Below are 24,236 nucleotides of genomic sequence, written 5' to 3' on the forward strand. Positions count from 1 at the left end.
CGTCTTGCAGTGCATACACTTATCTATCTTCTTCTTTCACTTTCACTACATGTTTCGGCATAAGAATGCCATCTTCAGGTGCTACTCAATTCACGTCAAACTAGTACATTGTATGCCTTGTCTTCACTTTAAAATAACTAAAATATATGTCCATCATATATATTGACAAATGTCAATCGTAAAAATATTAAAACTGTNTTTTTACGATTGACATTTGTCAATATATATGATGGACATATATTTTAGTTATTTTAAAGTGAAGACAAGGCATACAATGTACTAGTTTGACGTGAATTGAGTAGCACCTGAAGATGGCATTCTTATGCCGAAACATGTAGTGAAAGTGAAAGAAGAAGATAGATAAGTGTATGCACTGCAAGACGGAATAAACAAATCATGAAAATTTTACATACATTTTTACCTCTCCCATGCATGCTGCATTTCCCCCTATCTCATATGAACATACTACTGATTATTAAAATTTTTGGACTTTGTATAATATCCTTAGCATGCATGGAAGAAGTGAGGACTACAAACAATATTTGGGTCACAAAACCTGTAGGAGAGTGATCACTTTGGAGACTTAGGTTTATTTTTGTATTTATAATTTGTTTAACAACATCAGTAACTCGGAGCCAGAAGAGCATACTTGGTACAGCGACTGGCTATGGGCTGGGCGACAGAGGGGTAGGAGTTCAAGTCTTGCTAAGAGCAAGAATTTTCTCTACTCCATTTTGTTCAGACTGGCTCTTGGGCCCACCTAGCCTCTTATTGAATGAATACTGGGGGCTGTTTCCCCGCGGTTAAAGTGGCAAGGGTGCGAAGCTGACCACACCTCCAACTAGTGCCAAGGTCAAGAAAATGCTGATCTATACAGCCACTCCCCCATACGCCTTCATGGCATAGTGCTTAATTAGTTAAGCACAGGGACAACTTTACCTTACCTTTATCAGTAACTTGGGATAGAATAGTCTGTATAGCGACTGGCTATGGGCTGGACAGCCAAGGGGTCGGAGTTTGAGTCCAGTAGGGTAAAGAAGTTTCTCTTCTCCAAGTCATCCAGACTGACTGTGAGGTCCGCCCACCCTTCTATCCAATGGTTACTGGGGGCTCTTTCCCCAGGGGTAAACCGGCCATGTCATGAAGCTGAGCACTCACCTCCAACTAGTGCCAAGATCAAGAAAATGTGGATCTGTACATTCACTCCCCCATACACCTTCATGGCATAGTGTTTAATTAGTTAAGCACAAGGACAACTTCACATTTTTGCCTCTTTTATCAGTAACTCAGGCTCTATATAGAATCAAAGGATTGAATTATAATGAATAGTGAATTGGAAAAGTTGTTGAAGGTAGCAGCCATGGCCTAATTCAATATGCATGTAGGAAGATGCCAATAATATTGAGATGTATATTGAAAAAATAGAATTTGAAGGTGTAGTCTGGATTCATGTGGTTCAGGATAGGGGCCAGTAGTGGACATTTGGGTTCTACGAAAAGTGGGGAATTTCTGGACCAGCTGAGCGAACAACACTTCCATTATTTCTGTTATATGCAGCACTGTAAGCACGCAAATTAAATTTTAAAAATTCTTTCACAGAAATTCCAGTTCATGATTGGTTTGTTTTTATGTAATTCAAAATAATAGTGTCAGCAATTTTCATTAATAAAAATGAGTTGTTCATGAACAAACTTAGTATAATAGGCATGCTGATGGCAGGAGACTACATAAGAACAAAAATTGTATCAGAATTTAATGTCAGAGCTCCCTTGGTATTTGGCCCAGAAGAGATAAATATGGTATATGTTCCACCTTGACATTTAACTGGAAAATATTAACAATAAATGGACCAAACAGCCTCTAATATTTCTCTCTGTATGTGTTTATCTGAAGCACAAGTTGGCACAAACAGCCATACACAAGAGGTTCATACACCGCGATGGCTGTTGGGGCTAGTCACCTTGACATAGAGCACATAGTGCAACCTCTTTATGCGAACCCACAGCAGGAGAAGGTAAGGTTTACGCCTCTCATTTTCTAGTACAGTTATATTTCTGTGCATTTAACTCATTCATTGCCCTGTCTGCCATTTCAAACAAGGTAAACATGGAGATTTTTCTCACGATTATATCTGCTACGAAGATTGGAGTTCTTGTATGTTGCTGATCGAGATTTATAAAACAGTGTCTCTTCCAGTTCTATACTGATATGAAACATGGTCTCTTTCTTTGAGGGAAGAACATAAATTGTAAATATTTGGACCAAGCAAATGGTTGTACAGTGTGACTGTACAACCAAATAAACCCAAATATGCACAGTGGAATGTGAGTGGGTTATTTGATGTTTGTTTTTATTGTGTTTGACAGGTAAAACAAGAACTCACATATATATAATATTATCGGTGTATCATAAAGACATTGTACTTCTAAATTCTGCCTTGTGATGACCATATGTGGCTGAAATATGTAGTTTCAGCCATGCATGGTGTGTTGTGCTCTACTGGCATGCTGTGTTGCCATTCTCTCTTGTAGCATCATTATAATCATTCATCCGTAATCTGTCAGACGACAGGTCCACAGTCTCTTCCAAAACAGTTCCTCCACTTAATGCAACCTTCTGTTTTTGGAAAGAGACTATCCAGGAAAAGTGAATCTGCTTTCCACATCGCAGTACAACAGCCGTTCAAACCACTCTGGTCATGCCTGTTGCTATACGAACTTGAACCATCTCGAGCATCATTTGCTCTATGCTTCAAGTTGTTGCTGATGACGCTGCTTCCGGCCTCAGTTTTTGGTATTTTGTGTCTCTCTTCGTCTGATGCCTACCCTTTGACCTGTCCAGCAAGGGAGGCCCTGCCAGTAGCTACGCTACAGCTGGTATAGCTTTCAGGGTCCTTGGCATACTCAAACCCCCTCACCATGATAAGGTGGAGACACAATTATATATTCATATATATATATTATATATATATCAGTATATTTTATTGCACGTACAGGTAATTATTTATACAGTAATACTTATAAGGAGGTGAATATTTTTTTGGTGTAATTTTGCATAAACTCTTTGTATTGTAAGGAAAGGCATTCACCTAGAGATTTATTAAGTTGGAAGGTTACTGTATGAATACGTGTATACATCGCATTTCACATTTTTGCTATAAGTCTAAGGAGAAAGTGGTGTGGAAGGAGATCAGAGTTTGAATCTGTGAGGAATTAACACAGAACAGTGTTATTGTGGCATATACGTGTACTTTTAATAAATGTCTGCCAAAATATCCAACATTGAAATCCACTTCATGTTTCTCCAAGGGTATGTCAGGGTTACCATGCAGCGGATTCTCCAGCTTCCTTTACCATTCTCTCTTCATAAATAATATTACATTTGCAGCCAGTTGTGCTATTTGCTGGTGAACACACGCACAGCAGCTTCTACTCCACAGTACATGGAGCGTATCTCACTGGTCGTAGTGCTGCACAGGTTTTGCTGAGCCATCAGTCTCCACAGGAACTTGTGATGGAATATCAAGGTACCAGTGACTTGAGTTCATGGATACAGGGCATTTCGCTGGACTGAGCGTCTGGACGTGAACTGAAGTGTGCTTGGTGCAGCAAGGCAGAGTCGTCGTCTTCGACTGTCTGATTGCAGTTGTAAGTGCAATTCATCTGGTCATCATATCCAACTGGCGTATGGTATTTTTATTTAAATGCAGTGGCAAAAAACTGTACGTCTTACTGGTAAACCTGATGCATATGTATTTTGAAAGGTAATGTGAAACTTTATGATATTTGAGGTTTTCATTGTGTCATCTTCTGGGTATAATATTATATGAAGGAATACAACTAGCATTGACATTTTGAATTTGTTACATTTATCTTTAGAATCAACCCTGAAATTGTATTTTTATTTCTTGATGCTGTGCTATACCCAAAAGATTATGCAGCAAAATAAATATTTTTAATGAACATTACTTAGCCACCAGATGTTGAGGTTTCCCATGGATCCAGCTGAATAGGAACCTTTTCTCCCATTTATCTGAAGATGGAAACAGATGTGGTTTGCAGAACATCATGTTCAAGAAAACTGAAGATGATGGATGTCTAAAATAATGGTCATGTTTACAATAACATAACACTTATGGAAACAATTAGGCTTGGTGTAAATATATTTGTTTGTAACTATACTTGTTCATATACTTCACTTCCTATAGCATTACACACATCAGAGTGGTATTCCTTTTTCACAATCCATGTTTGAACACCTGTGCTCAATATTGCATAATTATACAGTTTATGAAGCATCGTTAAATGCTAACGCATACTCAGTTCTTTTGGGTTATGACATTGGGTATTCTGGTAGGTTTGTGCCATCTTCAAGGTGTAACAACCCGTCTGAACATTGATACACCAAAGATGAAAGTTATATATTCCTCTGAAAAACTGGTAACCAAACTACACAATTTTGCAACTCACAAGATCACAATATGAATCCTAATCACAGTTAAAACCTCAGATGTTATATATTGATAATACATCAGGTAAGCAGCTTTTCTACAAATTCTTTAGTATTTATTTACTGCACTTGTATACCAAAGACCTAAGTTAATTTCACAGAGTGATTAGTACACATAATCAGAAACTAAAAGCTTTCAAGTGTTCAAAGAATTGCATTAGATTATTTATTGTAACTAATAAGACTGATATACAGAATTTGTGTTCCATGATGTATGGTACATGATTTCATTGTGTTTTTTATTTCTGATAACAAATTTAAAAACAGAATTTTGCCATTATCCACAAATTTTTAAAAATTAAAAAAAAAAACTTATTTAATTATGCTTATAGATGGTGTTTAAAGAATTAGCTTGTTCATTCCCGTCAATCTTATTTGACTGTTTTTAGTTTTTTAGTTTTTAATTTAACTGAATGACATTAAAAAGTAAAACATAACTTTAAAGTTGTACATTCTAGCTGCAAGTCACAGCTTTCATGACATCCCTCTCTTGTGGGTATTGAATGTTACCGGTAACATTGCAGCCGCATCAAATGCATGCAAGTTCAAACATTCGCAAACACTACATTGCTCTTTAATAGTTTATTCATCTCAAACACATCAGTGTGCTTACATGAGTGGTTGAGTGAGTACAGAGTTTCACTATATTAGAAGGTGTGTAAATGATTTAAACAGTATTTGTTATATGTGTAGTGACTTTACTATAAAACTTAACTGAAATAGTATAACACCATATATTAACAAAGCATATGAGCTCACTTTGGGTACAAAATAGGTGACCAGGATAAACCTTGAACTCTTCACACTGTCTGTGCCATCTTTGCAGTGTATTTAAAAGGATGGTCAAAAGGTGTTTGAAGTCTATGTCATTTTCTGTTCCACTGGGCTGGCCAGAACAGAAAGATCATTTGACAGACAGATGCTTCTGTTAACTAAGATATCTGGAATTTCATTAAAATCTAAACACAGTATACAATATCCTTCATTGCCTTTGTCAGCCAGACCAGTGCTTCCAAATCAAGACCTGCCAGTTCTTAACCTCTAAAGAGAAGATCCACTGATGATGGTATCTACTGACAGTGCTCCCATAGTTTCTACCCGAGCATGTTTGTTCTTCTTTAGGGCACTGATTTTCACTTTTGTTGCATAATCAGGAAACACTGAAGAGAATGTATTGGCAAGAACAACAAAATGACAGTAGGACGATGTGAGATTTTAAGTTCTCACGGCAGCAACTATGGAGACTGCTCTCTTCTGAAACAAGTCCCTATACTGGTTGATTGGTTGATAGATACCAACATTATGGAGATAGCTGCTGCTTCCATCGTCAGGGTAGAATAAATAGACAACAGACTGCTCTGAAATGTTGGTGCCCCTTTACCAAACAACAAGGTGTCACATGTGAGAACACTAATCTACATAATGAGGAAGTCATATTAAGTAGAACTTACATACTGCACCTGCTAATTTTTTACCCCCTGAGTCATTTAACTTTATGGTTCCACCCGGTTTTAATTACATAGTATTATTAGAATTTAAAGTTGCCCGTTAATTATTTGCATTAATTTTATGTTATTTTAATCTTTAGAGTCAAATTATTGATGCAGTTGTGTTTTATATTTATTTTTAGTAATCAGAGGATGAGAAAGTGTAATTATTAGGAGGTGGTATTCGGCAAATCTGTGATGCTGGATTTTAGATTCTCATGCCAATGACCGAAGAGTGTGATGTTCTGGGTTTTCATGGTTGTAATATTGTGTAATTTGAAAAGAGCCAAGTGTTTTGGAGAAACATGATGCTCTTTCCAAACTACATCTCGTTACAACACAGAAGACTATTGTCTTCAAATCTGTGTTGTTATAGACTGGCTTCTTGATATTAGAACAGTTAAAATTGCAGTACTCAACAGTTGTCTCCATGAAATATTGTAATTATTTTGTGACAGATAGAATGATACTTTCTGGAATTGTGACATTCCAAAAGAAAGATTATACTATTACACATATTTGTTTATTTATTTTGCATCCATTTTTTGAAGTCCTTGTTGGTTAATCAGAGATGGTGATAGAGATGTAAATTTCTTAATTTTATGGCATATGATAAGGTGTTACACCTACTAATTTTACATTCTAATAAGATCAATAATATACTGTATATTTTCCAGACTAAAATGCAATGGTTTATAAGATGTAGCCAGATTTTAGAGGTAATGTTTTAGGATAATTCTCTGGTCATACTATGGCTATTGTGGTTAGCCACTGGCTCTTCACCATGGATCCTTAGGTTCAGTCCCAGGTGCTTTTAGTGAGATTTGTGGTAGATGAATTGGAGTTGGAGCAGGTTCTCCGAATTTCTTTGGTTTTCCCCTTCTAGTCGTTATTTTACCAATATTCCATACCCCTCTGAGATGTGTCATAGCTCTCACCAAATTTAAGTTCAGAGCTTCATCTTTGGTCTTATGTGTGGCTGGTTACGGAATAAGGAAGTTAGTTTTTAATGATAGTCTGTGCCATAGCTGAAGCGGTTAGTTGCTATCTTCCCACTGTGGCAGCCTGGGTTCGATCCCAGGTCTGGTGAAGTGGGATTTCTGGTGGACAAAGTGACGCTGGGGCCAATCTTCATTCCACCAAATTCTCCATCATCATCATCATCATCATCACCCGGGGAAGGCTACAATAGGCCAATCAGTGGCCGCTGTGCCGAGTGGACCCAGTTGGAGGAACAACCCCACTAAGCAGATTTTTAGTATTTAATGTTAACTGTGTAAAGCGTTGTTTAGCAGAATGCAGTGTCAAAAGCTTAGTGACCATAGGATTCTGTTAACAGCGGCGAGTGGCCAGAAGTAAAGTTCATCTAATTAATCAGATGATCATTATACATTTCCTAATTATTTGTTATTAACATACAGTGCACCTTGATATTTATGTTGCTGCTCATATGAATTCTTGAGTGATATAAAGTAAAATTTATTAATTGCCCCAGTGTCACTGTTGAATTATGTTTATTTTTATTTTGTATGTCAACAAAAACAGCTTTGAAGGATAACAGGTAATGAACTTAATTAAAAGCTGACAGGAATGATTAAAGAGAGTTGTAATATCAGCTATTTCAGGCACAAGATTAGTAAGTTACATGATACAAATTATCCAGCTGATTACTGCAACATTAAACATTGTAATAGGATGTAAGTTATGTTGATGTTTTATTAAATTTGAGTTTACTTATCAGCAGTCATTTGATGAACTGTAATTTTTTTTTGTCAAATGCACTTCACGTGTTCATACAAATACAGCGGGGGGGAGGTCCAAAGAAATGTACTCACTCTTTGATAGTCAATATCTTTGGAACAAAATGACATGTAGTTAAAATTCTTGCACGGTAGTGTAGTGTAATATTTTCTCAACAGATGGCGAAGGTCACGAATCACGTGAGTGTCGTGCCATGTGCACGAGCACAAGACAGCAGCAGCAATGGCTGAAAGGTTGTTCTTTGAGCAACGCAAGGCTGTATTGAAGTGGTACTGGAAGTACGGTACCATTAACCCCCACAATTGTGTGTATTGGATTCCTGTAAATCCACACGTTCACGTGGGCGAGGAAGTGATTCTACCGGGTATTAATGTGAGGTGTGGTCTGTCATCGTGCAGTTTGATTGGTCTGTTCTTCTTTGAAGGTACCATAACTGGTCAGGTGTATCTCGATATGTTTCAGACATCGATTTTCCCTGCCATTCAAGAGATGTTTGGAGATGAGAGATTTTACCTACAACAAGATGGTGCTCCACCTCACTACCATTGAGATGTAAGGGCGTACTTGGATGACACTACCTGGACGATGGATAGGTTGAAGAGGTGCTATTGAGTACCCACCACGGTCTCCAGACCTAACACCTCTCGACTTCTACCTATGGGGAACCTTGAAGAATGAAGTTTATTGACAAAAGCCAGTTGCACTGAACGCACTACAAGAAACCATCAAAGTGTCTTGTGGAGCCATCACACCAGACACACTGACAGCTGTAGTTCGCTCAGAAGTTTGGTGGCATCGATGCTGTTTTAGCCGCTGATGGTGGTCACTTCGAACACATGCAATGACTCTTTCTCTCTCTCCGTGCAAGAATTGTAACTACATGTCATTTTGTTCCAAAGATACTAACTATCAAACAGTGAGTAAATTTTTTGGACCTCTCTGTATTATGCATAAATTACTTTTGCTTTGAAAAATTTGCCTTTTTTATCTAATAGTTGGTATTATGTTATTGCATATTGTTGTTAATGATTTAGGTTATCTGTATATAAGAGCCTTGTTAAATTTTCTGAGTTTCTTAATTATATTTGCCCTGTATTTATAATCAGGTTATGCCATTTATTTAATAATAGCTGATTATTTTTAATTTGCTGAAAGTATTAACTGACCTCTGTGGTCTAGTGGTCAGAGTTCCTGGCTACAGTTCCAGATGTCTGGGTTCGATTCCCGGCGCTACCAGATTTTCTGAGAAGTAGTGGGCCTGGAAGGGGGTGCAGTCAGTCTCGTGAAGATAACTGAGGAGCAATTTCAAGGAAATAGTGGCTCTGGTCTAGAAAACCGAAATCAATGGCCATGGGGATTTGTTGTGCTGACCACGCGACACCCTCTATCCACTAAAGTTGGTATTAACTTCGCTGACAAGTGGCTGTCGCTCAGTCAGTATAATTTACTTACGGACTACAGGCCATGGAGTTTGTTTGTTTTGTTTGTTATTAACCAAGACTTAATGGTGTACGTAGTTCACATCATGCATTTAATTTGATTAGCTTTTGTGCTGCAAACATCAACAGGATATGTAGAATTTTTAAATAGCAGAAGTTAATTTCCAAGCATAAGAGTACATTTAAAACAGTCTTTATGGTAAATTCCTTATGTTTTGTCCATAGCTGCCTCCTTTAAGTTGTCATACTAAGACATCCATACGGGAAACATCAGTAGATATGTAACCTTTCTGCTCTCTTACCTTTGTAGTAGCTTTCTTTTAATTGCTTTTAAAATTAAGTGATATAATGTGATGCAGAGATGTATTGTATAAACTTACCCATTCAACTGTCAACGTTTGCTGCATTGTAATTGTACTTAATGTGTAAAATTATTTTATACCCATGTGAATATTAAATTAATTATGAGCCTTTATCAACACACATAATTATTAATTATGTATATATAAACTTTGACTGTTCAGTGCTTTTATTCTGTATTACCTGAATATCCAGACAGTCTGGTCTTTTGTCAACCAGTATGCAAACAGTTGCTGCATGCCAGCAAACAATTGGCACATTGACAAACAACTGATGCATGCTTGCAAACCTTTGGTGCATGCTGGGAAACACTACATACTGGCAGACTTGCAAAATGTCAGAAGTCCCACATATGCCATTGCATTTCATGTTTGAACCTTGAGGCTTAAACCAAGTGTGAGGATACTAGCAAACATGTCATTAGGGAAAAGCAATGCAGACAACTATATAATATTTCACATACATTCGCATACACAAGTTCATTGAAATGTATATGTAGCTTTAGTCATTACAAACTATGTATTGTGATATGATGCCTGAAAGCTGAAATAGCAATAATTATTTCAGTGTCTGTCAGTAACACTTATAGACTTCAAATTTGCATTGTGAATGATGGATACTGTATTCCATTGTCATGTAATGCAGTATGTTGAACTATATTGAAAAACTGGTACTTAGATTAGCTTTACATGCCAAATGTTGTAGTATAGTGAGTAACACTGTGCTTCATATTTGAGAGCTGTTGGTTTCAGATCATGGTCCAAAGACTGACTATCTTAACTGAGGCTCTTTCATGGTTTCCTCAGTTCCTGGAGGAAGATACTGGGATAGTACTGCTTCCTTACACATTCTTTCCAGTTCATTGTTCATTGTTATTCTGCCCTTCAACACTGTATATTGTGAAGTGCTGACAGCATTGTTCAACCATGTATACAGCACACATACATACATACATACATACCTTCAGCTTTATCCTACAGGCATTTTGTCTTGCCACATCAGAAATTTACCATTCAGTTCTTATCACGTGTATGTGAATGCATGTTAAAAATATTCTGCTATAAAATGTGATAACAGTGTAATGTTTGTTATTCATTTGTTATGTAGGCCTACAGGTCTATATCGTCACAATATTTCTCATGTACTACTATTATAAAAATTATAGTAACTGTTGTAACACAATTTGATTTGCATTTTTGTAAACAGAAAACATAATAAGATTTGAGGTTTTCACAGTTATTAGGACTTTGATTGTAGAATTTGAGGTTCTCACAGCAGTGGTTGTGGAGAGTTCAATCTTTTAGAATATAACACGAAAATCTACTAGCAACTCACAAACAAGTTACCTCATCTTCAAGGTTGGAGAGAACCAGCATGAAGTGGGCAGCAACCAGAGGTAGACCTCTTCAAAATTTTGATTGTTATTGTGTTAAGTATCATCCTTATAGTCTCACTATAGCCCTGGGGCTAAAGGGCAGCCAGCGGATAAGGCTGACAACATCACCACCATCCATGAGCTGGTTGTTTAGAACATATGGGAGCCTCGACATCTAACAATATTATGGGCCTCCACAGCCTGTTACAAGGACAGCTTTACCGTTTTATAATATCATAAGGTGTTACTGGTGTTGCTGTCTTCACTTCTACACTGAAGATGGATGGAGCATGTTCCTTTGAAACATGGGTAACTGCCTACAAGACTACAAGATTCCATACCCCAGAAGACTGCAACCTAAATGTTCATTGCCATGAAAACCTCAAAACTAAACCAAGAGACAAATTGCCTTTATATTCTCTCTTCCAGTGAACTGTTCACAGAGTAGATGGACTGTCATTTGACTATGTATATCAGATACTGATGTAGCGTGTATTACTAAATGTTATCCTCCTGTAAGAACTATGTCATAGCTATCAGGCACAGTTCCTTTGTAACCCACACTGCTCTACATTGCTGTAGCATATAATTAGCACTCTACACTGCTAATACCAAAGCTTGCTATTAGATGTAATCTTCTGGCAGTTCCATCCACCTCCCATTCTCACAATCCATCTTTGCGCACTCTTCAGTCATGAAGATGGGGATAGTACATTTCTGTGAAACATCACTGAACCTCTACTTGACTACACGGCATCACATCGCAAAAGATTGTGCTCTGGCAGTCAGTGTGATGAGAACCTCAAATCCAACATACTTATATGATAGTACATTATACATGGACGTTCAGACTAAGAATTTCATATAATGGAATATAAGATCATAGCAGAAGGATATATATATATATAGCAAATGGCCTGCAAATGACATATTTTAGATGTCTGTGCTGTATATTCCAATATATGACACCAAGATGCCAAGTAGAAAATACATGTGATGATTCTTGATTTCTAGTCATACATAGTAATAATCATTTCTGAAGTATATTTTGTTTTTAAGATTTAATATTTTCTGTAATTGCCAAAGTATTTTAAATATTTAGTCAAATAAAAATATATTATTATTGACTATAAATTATTTAATATATTGTAGTTGTCCTCTTATGACATTCAAAGTTTGGAATTCTTTATTTGGAATAGCAAGGTAAGTATTCATATATTTTGAATAAATTATTTTTATGTGTACAGTTGATTTTAGAAGCCAGTCAGGAAATGTAATTTACATATATTTCTTTCTCTTTATAAATACGTTTGATCATCTTACTTGTCTTATTAATTCTGTCAAATGTTACTTTTCATAAATATTTAATTCTGTAGAACAGTAGTTTTCATAAANTTTTGAAACCCATGTTAGCAATTTTTATATTTTGCAAGCCTGTGAACTCAAAATTATCATTTATGTGACAAAACATTTGGATTTGATGACTGCATTACTTATAAATTTCATAAATTTGTCTCATGCAATTTCTGATATGTCTTCAACTTCAAGAATATAGGCACCCATCTACCCTGAAGATTGAGGCATCAGGTTCCTCTCAACTGCACAGTGTCCCATTCAAGAAGCCCAGTAGTTTTCATGGTCCCTGCCATGATAACCTCAAATCTCTCATTTTAGTAGATTATCAATTCTTACACAGAAACTGTGTGTGTTTAAATTGTCAATATGGCCTATGATTTTCTGAGGTTATACATGCTTTATCCATGGTGAAAAGCCTGGTACCAGTTGGGCAGAAGGAGCTGGTTTGGAAACTGTGGAAAGGATAAAGATCTCTTGCTCTTGCTGAGAATCAAACCCAAATTCCTAAATTTTCCAGCTCATAGCTTAGTCACTATTCAACTGAACTATCCCAACTTACGGTTTGTCTGCATAATTGAGGGATATTGCTTTGAAGGGGATTTCACTCCTTACCTATCATGCACATTCTGGCTACTGAGGTGTGCAAATGTGTTGTGCAGATCTCTGACCTAATTTCCCAATCCACAAGCACAAAGATTGTCTTAGTAAAAGAAATGAGGAACAAAATAGCTACTTGAAAATTGGGGCAAATATATTTCATAAGCGTATTTTAATTCAAAGGATTATTTACACTCTTCTTGCCAGAATCTTTTTATTCATATATACCAAAGTCAGCTTCTATAAGACTGAAGTAGAAATTAAGAATAAATTAAATACAGTTATAGAACAGTTGATGTTCCATTCCAAGGGTTAAAAGTAAATGAAGTGAAGAAAGAATACTGCTTTCAGTGCCTTTATTTCATTTTCTTGAACGGAAAACTTTCGTAATACACTTAAATTAGCCATTAAGATAGGTAATGTAATTATCATAATCATAAATAGAGTCCTATTATCCATCACACTTCTGCTCTTGTTCTCTAAAAGAAAGTGTCATATATGTCCCCTTTCCACAGTTGCTGTATGATTCTACTTTATCAAGGTCTGGCAAGTGTCAACTTAAATTTCTCTGCATTTGAGTCACATCATAGGAGAAATAGCCCATTATTTGATGGGATTTGCACTGGAATGTAGTAAACTTCAGCCCTTCAGACGAAGGAATTGGTAGTGAATGTGCTATGAACTAAAACCTATTGTTGAAGATGTACAACCCTGATGGCTCTTACATTGTCAGCACAATTACATTTCATTTCATTACATTACATTGCATTGCATTCCATGAATCCAAAGTTAGTCAAAATGACTGTAGTATGTGGAATATGTCGTATAAATACAAAACATATGTACAGACCAAATGGAGTTCTCACACAGGAGAAACCAAGAATACATAGTGACTACACACAAGGCTATTTAAAGATACATAAGTTATTTTCTAGACAGTAGGTATTCATCAACAGAGTAGAATGAGTGTGTATTTAAGTATCGTTTCAGTGTTATTTCAAATCGTGCTTAATTCATAAAACCTTTGAGATTAGAAGGTAGGTTATTAAAAATTTTGATCCCAGCATAATATGCGCTTTTCTGGAAGCATGAGAGGTTAACAATTGGTCTATGAAGACAGTATTTGTCTCTTGTGTTAACACTGTGTATAGTTAGTGCCTCATAACTTTAGCCGTGAGGAAAGGTAAACGCTGCTGTGGAGCACGCGAAGCTATACACTTGCTGTGATGACGTTCAGAGCTACTCCCCGAGTGGAAAACATTGCTTACGGAGACCAGGAGTAGTATTATACACCTGACAACATGCCAAGATGCTACATTCCAAACTGGTAGTACCCACACTGACGTAAGCTGATAAGACTGCTCCCCACGCTCCATGAGAGATGGTGTAACCCCTCTACCAAGGCTAGCATTCTGAGGAACTAACAGTACATCCGCATTCTTCTGAAAATGTTCTTCATTATTTGTAATGAAGTTTATTATTTACATTTACAAGGAAAAGTTAAGATCTGTAGTCTCTTAAATAGATCTCTACAGGAATTATGGGATTTGACAATGGGTGTATAATGTTGCAACAATGGAACAAATGGAAGTATTCCATTTTATAAGCTTTATAAAAATTTATAAATTTATAAATTGAAAATTTCTCTGCCTAAAGGTGATATTGTAATATTTAATGTTTTGTTGAAGCTTTCGTGGACATTATAAAACATTACTAAAAATGGTGTAATGTAAATTGAGAATTTTAGAGAATTTTAGAGCATATGGTCATGTGTCCTGCTTGGGAACTATATTTGATAATGCTATAGAGAACAGCTGCTGCATTTTTTCACATATTATATTAGCAGGCCACTTACTTTGAATGCTGGGAGGGTACTGACTGTGGACCTAAATTCATCAACATCACAGCAGTAGGAATATCCTTTCTTAATACTTTTCTGATCCCATTGTAGCCAAGAAATTTTTGAGCAAACATCATTACAAATCAAATAATCTTCTGGATTAGAAGCATATGGGTTGTTGATTCCCACAAAAACAATACCAGCCTGTGTCTTTGGATTGTACACTGCTTTCCAGAACAGTTTTGGCACAGGAATCCCTTTGTTGTCATTGTCATCAACGTATAAATACTACTCATTCTCAATGCCATTAACATTTGGTAATGTTGCAACACCATATGTTCCAGTATACACATCAAGATTGAGGTTATTCTTGTCAGCATAGGTTCGTACACTCATCTCAAGTGCTTTCCAATTTGCTCCGTTGAAAGTTTGCCACTGTGGGGAAATGTTTACAAAATGGAAAGTAGCTCTGTGTTGGGAACCATAAACAAAATCAGCTTTGGCTGTGTAGTGGCCCTTGGCTAGAAAATAGTCAGATGACTCTGCAATATATTTATCAGCTAACTCTGTCGAACCAAGAATGGTACTGATTGTCTGCCTTTGTGTGTTTCTTGTGTAGAGATTGTCAACTGAGATCTCAGGGTAGAAGTCATCTTGTATAAAACTTGGCCTTGGAAATCCTACTTGGAAGCCACCAATACCAGACACAAATGTGAAGTTACTATACAAAGTCTTCAATTGAGTATCATCAAAACAGATATCTATTATTTTATAAAAGTCTGACTCAACTTCAAAGCCAATCTCAATGTGACTTTTGGTACCATCATGACATTTACTGCCAGATCTCCTGGCAACATGATAAGGGTACCCTCTACATGCAAACTCTGAAAATCTATAAGGAATTTGGTTTATATAAAATGTAGTATCAGAGCTACAGGTTGCAAGTGCAGTTCTGGTCCCAGAATCACTGTAGACCAAATAGTTATTATCACCAGAACAGGCTAAGAGCACCTCCTCGTCAACAGCAAATGTAACAATGTCATCACCATCTTTTGGCAAAAAGAATCCATTCCCATCTTTACTGCCTCCTGGGATTAGAAGCAATGGCTGGGGTTCTGGCAAGTCATTGTTTATTCGAATGCTGCAGCCTGAAATGTGATACAAATTGATATTTCAATGTGGCACTCAAAATTGTAGTAAAAAAAAAGTAATGCTACATTTGGAGCATTGCTTTGTATGGGGCTGAAACTTGGACACTTAGGGCAGTAGATCAGAAACACCTGGAAAGCTTCGAAATGTGGTGTTGGAGAAGGATGGAGAAGATCAGTTCGACCAATTATGTGAGAAATGAAGAAGTGTTATTTAGAGTCAGTGAGCAGAGGAATATCCTACATGAAATAAGAAAACGGAAGGCTAATTGGATTGGTCATATCTTACGAGGTAACTGCCTTCTAAAAGAAGTTATTGAAGGAAAGATAGAAGGGCGGATAGAAGTGACCAGAAGACGAGGAAGAAGACGCAAGAAGATTCTGGATGACCTTGGGGACAGAAGAGGATATTTTCATTTGAAGGAGAAAGCTCTAGATTGCATCAAGTGGAGGAACTGTTTTGGAAGAGACTGTGGGCCTGTCATCTTGACAGATTACTGATGACTGAATGAATCCTATAGGACTTCATGTTCCCACATTTCAAACACAAACCAATTGTTATGAAGCTAATCACACTGCTTAAGATTCAAAAAATAATTTTCTTCTTATTTCCTTCAGTATACAGGGTGTCCCAGGAGGAAAGGTCAATATTCTGGGAGGTCACAGTATCGGTCATTCGAAACAAAAATTGTATATGTACATGTGTCCTATTCCGGACGGTTTCCGAGATAGAGCTATTTCACTGTACAGTTCCAAAACTGTTGATAAGAAAGAGATATCACGTACTGTTTCTATTACCAGTATGTACTGTTTAAGTGACAAAGTTGGTACAGTTTACCTAGTGCAATACATTTTCGACAATTCCATTGTCATCATCAATGCACTTTGCAACTCGTGTGAGGATTATAGCGTGCTGATGCTGCCTCTGTACAGTGTACAGTGTACTGTTGGGAATAGGACACATCTACATATATATTTTTTAGCTTAGAATGACCGACACTATAGCCTCCCAGAATACTGACTTTCCTCCTGGGACATTCTGTATATTAAATATAAAGAAAGTATATGAGATAAAATTGATAGATTTCAATGGGATCTGTACAGATTTTGTGATGATGTACTGTTTAGAAATTTTAGGAATTCAATTTAAATGTGCTATAAAGTGGAGCTAGTGCTACATTAAATCGGTTCGATTCAAAATTAGATTTTCACGGCATCATTTCATGTAAGACTCCCTCCGCTATTAGACTTAAATATCATCAAAACATCTTCAGCGTTTTTGAAAAGAGGAAATATGCGGATTGGCAGATGTAACCTTCCCGTGCTCATAGATTGTGTGTGTAACACACGAGCCATGCAGGTCTTTGTTTGGAAAAGCAAGAAATAATTTTTCTCGCATTGTTGGGCTCAAATTTTGAGAGATTAATCCCATGCGAGCTGTTGCTTTTTCATTAAAACAAGAACAAAAATAGCCAAGAACCGAATCAACATCAAAAACCCATCGCGGCGGCCCGGGTTCGATCCCGGGTCTGGTCAAGTGGGATTTTTGGTGGACAAAGTGGCGCTGGGGCAGGTTTCCTCCGAGTACTTCGGTTTCCTCTGCCAATCTTCATTCCACAAATTGCTCCACAATCAACCTCACCTATCATCTGGGGCTGGTACAATAGGCCAGAAGTGGCCGCAGTACAAGGGACTTAGTCCCACCCCACTAGCAATAAAAAAACATCAAAAACCTCCAGTTGATAGCGAGGTATAAATTACAATAAATAGGTACAAAGACAATCACATCAATCATTATCCATAGAACAGTCTGACAATGGATTATGATTATTAAATACTATCTGCGTGCGGGCTGACCAGCAACATGGATTGAACAAGATGTTTCAGAAAAAAATGTCGATGAGAATACAGTCAACACTCGCTATGCTTGTACTTGACCAGGATGCATCGTATAATGGGGAACGGGGTCAGCAAATGTATAGCACACAAGGGGGAGACGAGAAAACAGAAGTTTCATCCGAAAACTTCAAAGGAAGATTACGCAGAAGACTAAAGCCTAGAAGCGGGATAATATTAAAGTAGTTATTATAGAAATATGGTATGGGCATGTGAACTTAATTGAATTAGCTCAGAAAAATACTTGCTGGTGGCTTCTTGTGACCTTCAGATTTTGCGTTGCGGAAGGAAGATTAGGACCACTGTCCCCAGAAATGTGATGTCATATTGTTTTAGAGGTATCAGGTTCCTCCGAAACGTCGTCACATATCTAGTAAATAACATGGCGTAGCACCAAGAAAATTGTCTCAAATAGTAATTCCTCTGACTTGTCTTCTGGTTCGAATCTCGGCCGGGGACAGTGAACTTTTTCGTAGTTTTCCTCATTCCTTCCAGGCAAATTCCTAAATAGTGCCTTAAACTGGGCTAACACTGCATCCTTCCACGTTCCTTCCAATTCATTATTCACTTTCGTGTATTAATTCGACGCTACATACTCAGAGTTACTGAGAACGTCGTTAAGTAAACGCGGCGTTAATTCTCGTAATACGGTAATTATTACAAAAATGAACCTTCGAGTTTTATTAAAATATGAAGTTTCTTGACTTGTTGAACAACGTAAAGTTTATTCTAAAGGTTTGAGACGATGGCATGCAATACTTGGGATTACTGAGGTTTTGGATTGCGCCCTCTCACCTGAGAACGGAAACAGATCAAATTTTCGAAATGTTGTATTCTTAGTATTCTTTAGAATACCAGACGACGCATGAAGTCCCAAAAAAATCAAGTAATACCTAACATGAAATTTGTCATCTAATTTGTACTAGTACGCAAGCCATTGCTTCTGGCTGGAGACTTGACGTTTTTAAGGAAGATTAATAAATCCTAAGCGAATTATTGTCAAATTTCTTCTTTCTGTTAGTGATTGGGCATATTACGTCTCAACGTTTTTATTTTATTTTTTTTGTTCCTAGTGGGGTGGGACTAAGTCCCTTTTACTGCGGCCACTTCTGACCTATGGTACCAGCCCCAGATGATAGGTGAGGGTGATTGTGGAGCAATTGGTGGAATGAAGGTTGGCAGGGGAACTGAAGTACTCGGAGGAAACCTGCCCCAGCGCCACTTAGTCCACCACAAATCCCACTTGACCAGACCCAGGATTGAACACGGGCCGCCGTGGTGGGAAGCCAGGGACCAGCCGCTTGAGCTATGGCGCGGCCACGTCTCAACGTCAGAATGATTTATAAAGTCGGTATATGACCTCTTCTGCGATCAGCGAGAATGCATCTCTGGGAAGTAGCCCATTGACACACGTGTGACATCCCACTACAGCACAGGTGGACATCTGGACCCTAAGTAGGAATCCAACTCCTACCCCAGCATAAGCGCGGCCCAAACCAGTAAGTACTAGCAAGATTTATTATGTATGGGTTTTGAAGTATTCACGGCTGAGATCACACAGTAAGAGTTCAACGAGGTGAAAGAAAAAGGTAAGCTTCACAACTTGTACTCTTCTCGAAATATAATTAGAATGGTCAAATCAAGGAGGATGAGGTGGACAGGGCATGTAGCACGAAGGGAGAGAAGAAGAATGCATATAGGATACTGGTGGGAAAGCCAGAAGGAAAAAGACCACTGGGAAGACCAAGACATAGGTGGGTGGACAATATTAAAATGGATCTTAGAGAGACAGGATGGGATGGTGTGGTCTGAATTGGTCTGGCTCAGGATAGGGACCGCTGGAGGCCTCTTGTGAACACGCTATTGAATCTTCGGGTTCCATAAAATGCTGGGAAATTTTTAGTAGTTGCAGAATTGGTGGCTCCTCAAGAAAGGCTCAGCTCCATGAGTAAGTAAATAAGTAAGTAAGTAAAAGAAAGGTAAAAGTATCCCTGTAACAGGCCTTGGAGGTCCATAGGGTTGTGAGACGTCGAGGCTCCCACATTTTCTAGACAATCGGCTCACAGATGGCGGTGAGGTTATCAGCCTTATGGGCCCTACAGCGTCCGTTTTGCCTGCGCAGTTCCAAGACGTCAGGTAAGACGGAACGCTGAAGAGGACACAGACATTCCGTTTTGTTCTCAGTCTTGCGCCCAGTTTTCGCGGATTATACACGGAGCAACATGTTGGAGGAACTTTTAATTTACACCGCTCTAGCGTTAGCTTTGAGATCAAAACCTGAAACGAAAAGGACTAGGTCAAAATGGGCAAAGGCTTGGTTACTTGAACGAAATAACCTCTCTCATATAAATATACTGAAAGATTTAAGTCTAGAACCTGGTGATTGGTACAATTATTTAAGGATGAACAGTGAAACTTATTTACACCTTCTTCATTGGGTAGCGCCACGTATCAGAAAGAATGATGCAATGTGACACACAATCAAACCACATGAACGACTCGTTTGTTGCTTCGGGATCAATTTCCGATAACTTAACTCCTAACTGTTCATAAGCAACATTTTTTTATCAGAATACTCTTTACTTCTGATCTTCCACAAACACGGATTACTACGATACAGCTGAATGAATTCGCTCAAACATGCTCTCAAGTCCGACGTATCGAAGTGCACAGTTGGAACGATTAGTTAAAACTGACGCTAAAACTGTAGGCCCCCCACACGCTCCAAATCTCCAAATTGATCGGAGACATGCCTGTACACGCACAGAAAAGTCAGTCGCTGACAGATTTACTTCAAGCCAAGCCTAAGACGGTACAGGAACGACAATTCTACGTACCACACCGTCTTACCTGGCGTTTTAGAACTGTGCATTCAAAACGGACGCCAAGACGAACCGTCTGTAGGGCCACTTAGAGTCTGAGTCGACCCCAGGGTCATAGTGCGGGTAGAAGGATTAGGTAAATTGAAAAAAAAGTCCACTTCTTGCAGAATCAATTTAAATTATGTACGGTACTCACCTGCTTTGATGGATTTAGCATGACTGACCTCCAGGAAGGCTTGAAATGATATAAGTTCCAAAATAGTTATGAAAGTTTTCATTGTGTTGATCTTGCAGTCTTGAAATGTGTGTGACAAAGAGTTGGCGTCCCTAATATTCTTCCTCTGACGTGTGGAAATCTAATGCCGTTATTTAAGTGTCCGGGCTGTGAGCGGCTGCAGGCGATGTGCCGCTGCGTCTTCTGTCTTGTACCTCTTCCCTTCTTTATATATGAAATCAAGTTCAGTTTCGATTATATTGCAAGGAGCATCATGCAGCATAGAATAAAGAATCACGCGACTTGCATGTACTGTGCCAAATCCATTTAAGACACTTATGCAATCCTTCATTAACATGAGATTTTGGGGGGTAATGTATTATTGTGGCATGTACTGTCTAGGCTTGCTTGAAAAAAAAAGTATTATTGTGTCTTTCGGTGGGAATAATGAGTAATCCATCTTATTCCACAAGTAATTATTCTCAAGAAAAAGTGACCGGTTTTTAGAATTCAATAAGTGGAAGTCTAAATATATAGAATGGAATGTGTTTAGTCCTTGAAAGTACATCTCAGAAGTGACAGAACAGCAGAATCAATATCTGATATTCTTAATGGGCCTACGTGCGGGGATAAACAGGCAATAGTTACTTACTTAGTTATGGAGCTGAACCCTTCTTGAGGAGAAGCCAAATCTGCAGCTACTCAAGAATTTCCCAGCATTTTATGGAACCCGAAAGTTCATTACCGTGTTCACAAGAGCCCTCCTCTGGTCCCTATCCTGAACCGGATCAATCCAATCCATACCATCCCATCCTGTCTCTCTAAGATCCATTTTAATGTTGTCCACTCACCTACGCCTTGATCTTCCCAGTGGTCTCTTTCCTTCTGGCTTTCCCACTAATATCCTCTATGCATTAGTCTTCTCTTCCTTTCGTGTTACATGCTATTCCCACCTCATCCTCCTTGACTTGATCATTCTAATTACACGTATACTTGGAGAAGAGTACAAGTTATGAAGCTCCTCATTATGCAGTTTTCTCCAACCTCCTGTCACTTCATCCCTCTTCGGTCAAAATATTCTCTTCAACACCCTGTTCTCGAACACCCTCAGTCTATGTTCCTCCCTTAATAAAAGAGACAATAGTTAGCACCCAAAATATCAAATATCAAGACAAATGGTTTGGGCTCGATTGTGGGGGAAATTCTCTGAACACTGTTCTGGACTACAAATTTTGTAATCTAAGTCAGAATGAAAACTGGGGAAGCGATAAGAATTACCTATTCTCATATTCCATTTTCAGTTTCATATACATGGCGCTCATAAATACAGAGGGGCCAAAGAACTAGTTAAATGTACGTAAAATACGTCAGAAATTTCTTTATTTCTCATTGAATTTAAAAAAAAATAGTTCGAAATGAGATCATCCATGTTCATTGCACAATTCACAACGTTGTGATGCCGTTCTACAAACTGACTGACAAGTTTAAAAGTCAACATTCCCGTTAATACGAGAGAATATTTTAGTCATGCGGGCCGATTGTGACTCGCCAGTTGGTTTTGTGCTGTACACAACACAGGTTGTTAGCTCCATAAGGCTGGGGCCACACGAGCGCACGAAGTACATCCGTTGCAACGAACGTACTTTATGACGGACGTTGCTGAGGACACCACAAATTTACAGAATGTGGTGCGTAGTTTTTTGTCTGCAATAGAGCCAGACGAAAGCGTAGCATTTGCCTCTCTTGTTTATTTCTACAACGAACGTCATTAGTGCGTTATGGACGAATTTTGTGAGCTCGTGTGGCCCCAGCCTAAATATACGTTAACGCTTTTATCCTCTATCAATTTGTGGCGAATATTGTGTAAGTGGGCTGGAGAATTTATGGATAGTGATTACTAAATATTCCATATGATTTTTTATTTCCCACGAAGCAAAATAACGTTAAGGAGTCTGGAACTACTGCTTATCGGATGCGGGTTTTTCAGTCCTCCTGTATGCGGTCATAATCTTCGTTACTGTGCCTCGCGAGACACCAAAAACCTCTGCTACCTTGGTTACGGAAGAACCCACCATACGGGCCCCAACAATTTGCCCGCGTTCGAATTCTGTTAGCTCTGACATGGTGCACTAAAAACTGCACAGAACACTGTCTCGACAACAAATGAAGCTTGCAACCTATTGCGGAGGTTGTACAGGTAGTGGTAAAGGGCAGATACGGCAGCGTCACCCACAAACGTCGCTAAAATAAAAACTTCAATGCAGGCATGCATTTCACGAGGTGTTTTCATATTTTTGTGCATCCCCTGTAGTATGACTCCGTGGTCACATAAAACATCGAACCATTCTGGCAAGCCTTTAGTATTATTTATTATTCTTTTTATTATTGCTAGTGGGGTGATCTAAGTCCCTTGTACTGCGGCCACTTCTGGCCTATTGTACCAGCCCCGATGATAGTTGAGGGTGATTGTGGAGCAATTGGTGGAATGAAGATTGGCAGGGAAACCGAAGTACTTGGAGAAAACCTGCTCCAGCGTCACTTTTCCACCACAAATCCCACTTGACCAGACCCGTGATCGAACCCGGGCCTCCACGGTGGGAAGCTAGCGACAAACAGCTTGAGCTATGGCGCGGCCTATGCCTTTAGTAACACCGCCGACCTATGAACTGTTGGACAGACTCTTCATTGTCGCGTTTCCTGATCACTCGATTTCAAAAACAGTGTCATATTTTGGTGCGAAAGAATATATATACGTACATTTATGAAGCGGGCATCTGGTACTCCGCTTTTAGTTAGTTAGAAGTTGGACAGCCCTGTTGCACATTACAATTAGTGGACTAGAAGAGTGAAAGGGAAAATAAAAATCCATTTAAATCACATGACATTTATTTTATAAGCCCTAAGACAGGAGTAAGGGAATAAATGTTATACGTATTTCATCATCCTCTTGCGCTGGTTAACGGTTTTTTTTTTTTGCACGGGGCAGTGTTGAAGGCGCAAATTCTTGTCATGCTTGTGGGCTGTTGGTGCGCCGTGTCTAAAGTTTTTTTTTATACATAATACTTCTACGAAATATTTCGACTTTTTAATGTCATTATCAGTTTGGCACTTTTACGCAACTGCTGCACTGTATTGCCTTGACCAGTTTCTTCTTCTAAAAGGTAAAATTAGTTCCAATTATTGTTCAGTTTTATTGAAATTAGTTAAAACTTGCCCATTTTTCAGTTGATACTCCGTGTTACTTGTGTTATATGCAGGTTATGTACGGAATACAACATTTCGCAAACTGGATCTGTTCCCATTAGCAGATGTATCAATGGAACAGACGAACATGATACACGCTTAATGACAACAGCATCTATAGTTGCTGAAATAGTGTATTTGGGGGGGGGGGAGGATCAGAAAGAGAGCCATTGTTAGAAATAAGCTCAC

General features: G+C 38.3%; 2 protein-coding genes across 9 annotated transcripts in view; one reads left to right on the top strand and one right to left on the bottom strand.

Annotated features, from left to right (window-relative positions):
* LOC111869831 (spermine oxidase) overlaps window positions 1-8,258 on the top strand; it is a 534,307-nt gene extending 526,049 nt beyond the window's left edge. For 6 of the 8 annotated variants that reach the window (XM_023861640.2, XM_023861642.2, XM_033753572.1 and 3 more), the window contains 2 exons: window positions 1,894-2,014; window positions 3,388-4,789. In XM_023861640.2, the coding sequence (XP_023717408.1) occupies window positions 1,894-2,014; window positions 3,388-3,573 (307 nt within the window). In that variant the 3' untranslated portion in view covers window positions 3,574-4,789. Of the gene's footprint in view, window positions 1-1,893; window positions 2,015-3,387; window positions 4,790-5,663; window positions 7,030-8,219 lie in introns of those variants that run through there. The other 2 variants (XR_002843744.2, XR_004513596.1) reach the window with 2 other exon arrangements.
* Window positions 8,259-14,618: 6,360 nt separating this feature from the next.
* LOC111869837 lies at window positions 14,619-20,964 on the bottom strand. Its single transcript, XM_033753577.1, has 2 exons — window positions 20,787-20,964; window positions 14,619-15,872 (listed from the first exon to the last, which is right to left on the bottom strand). The coding sequence occupies exons 1-2, from the start codon at window positions 20,866-20,868 to the stop codon at window positions 15,013-15,015; spliced, it is 942 nt and encodes a 313-aa protein (XP_033609468.1). The 5' UTR covers window positions 20,869-20,964; the 3' UTR covers window positions 14,619-15,012.
* Window positions 20,965-24,236: the final 3,272 nt, after the last annotated feature.

The sequence above is a fragment of the Cryptotermes secundus genome, unplaced genomic scaffold, assembly GCF_002891405.2.
Source record: "Cryptotermes secundus unplaced genomic scaffold, Csec_1.0 scaffold286, whole genome shotgun sequence".
Lineage (NCBI taxonomy): Eukaryota > Metazoa > Arthropoda > Insecta > Blattodea > Kalotermitidae > Cryptotermes > Cryptotermes secundus.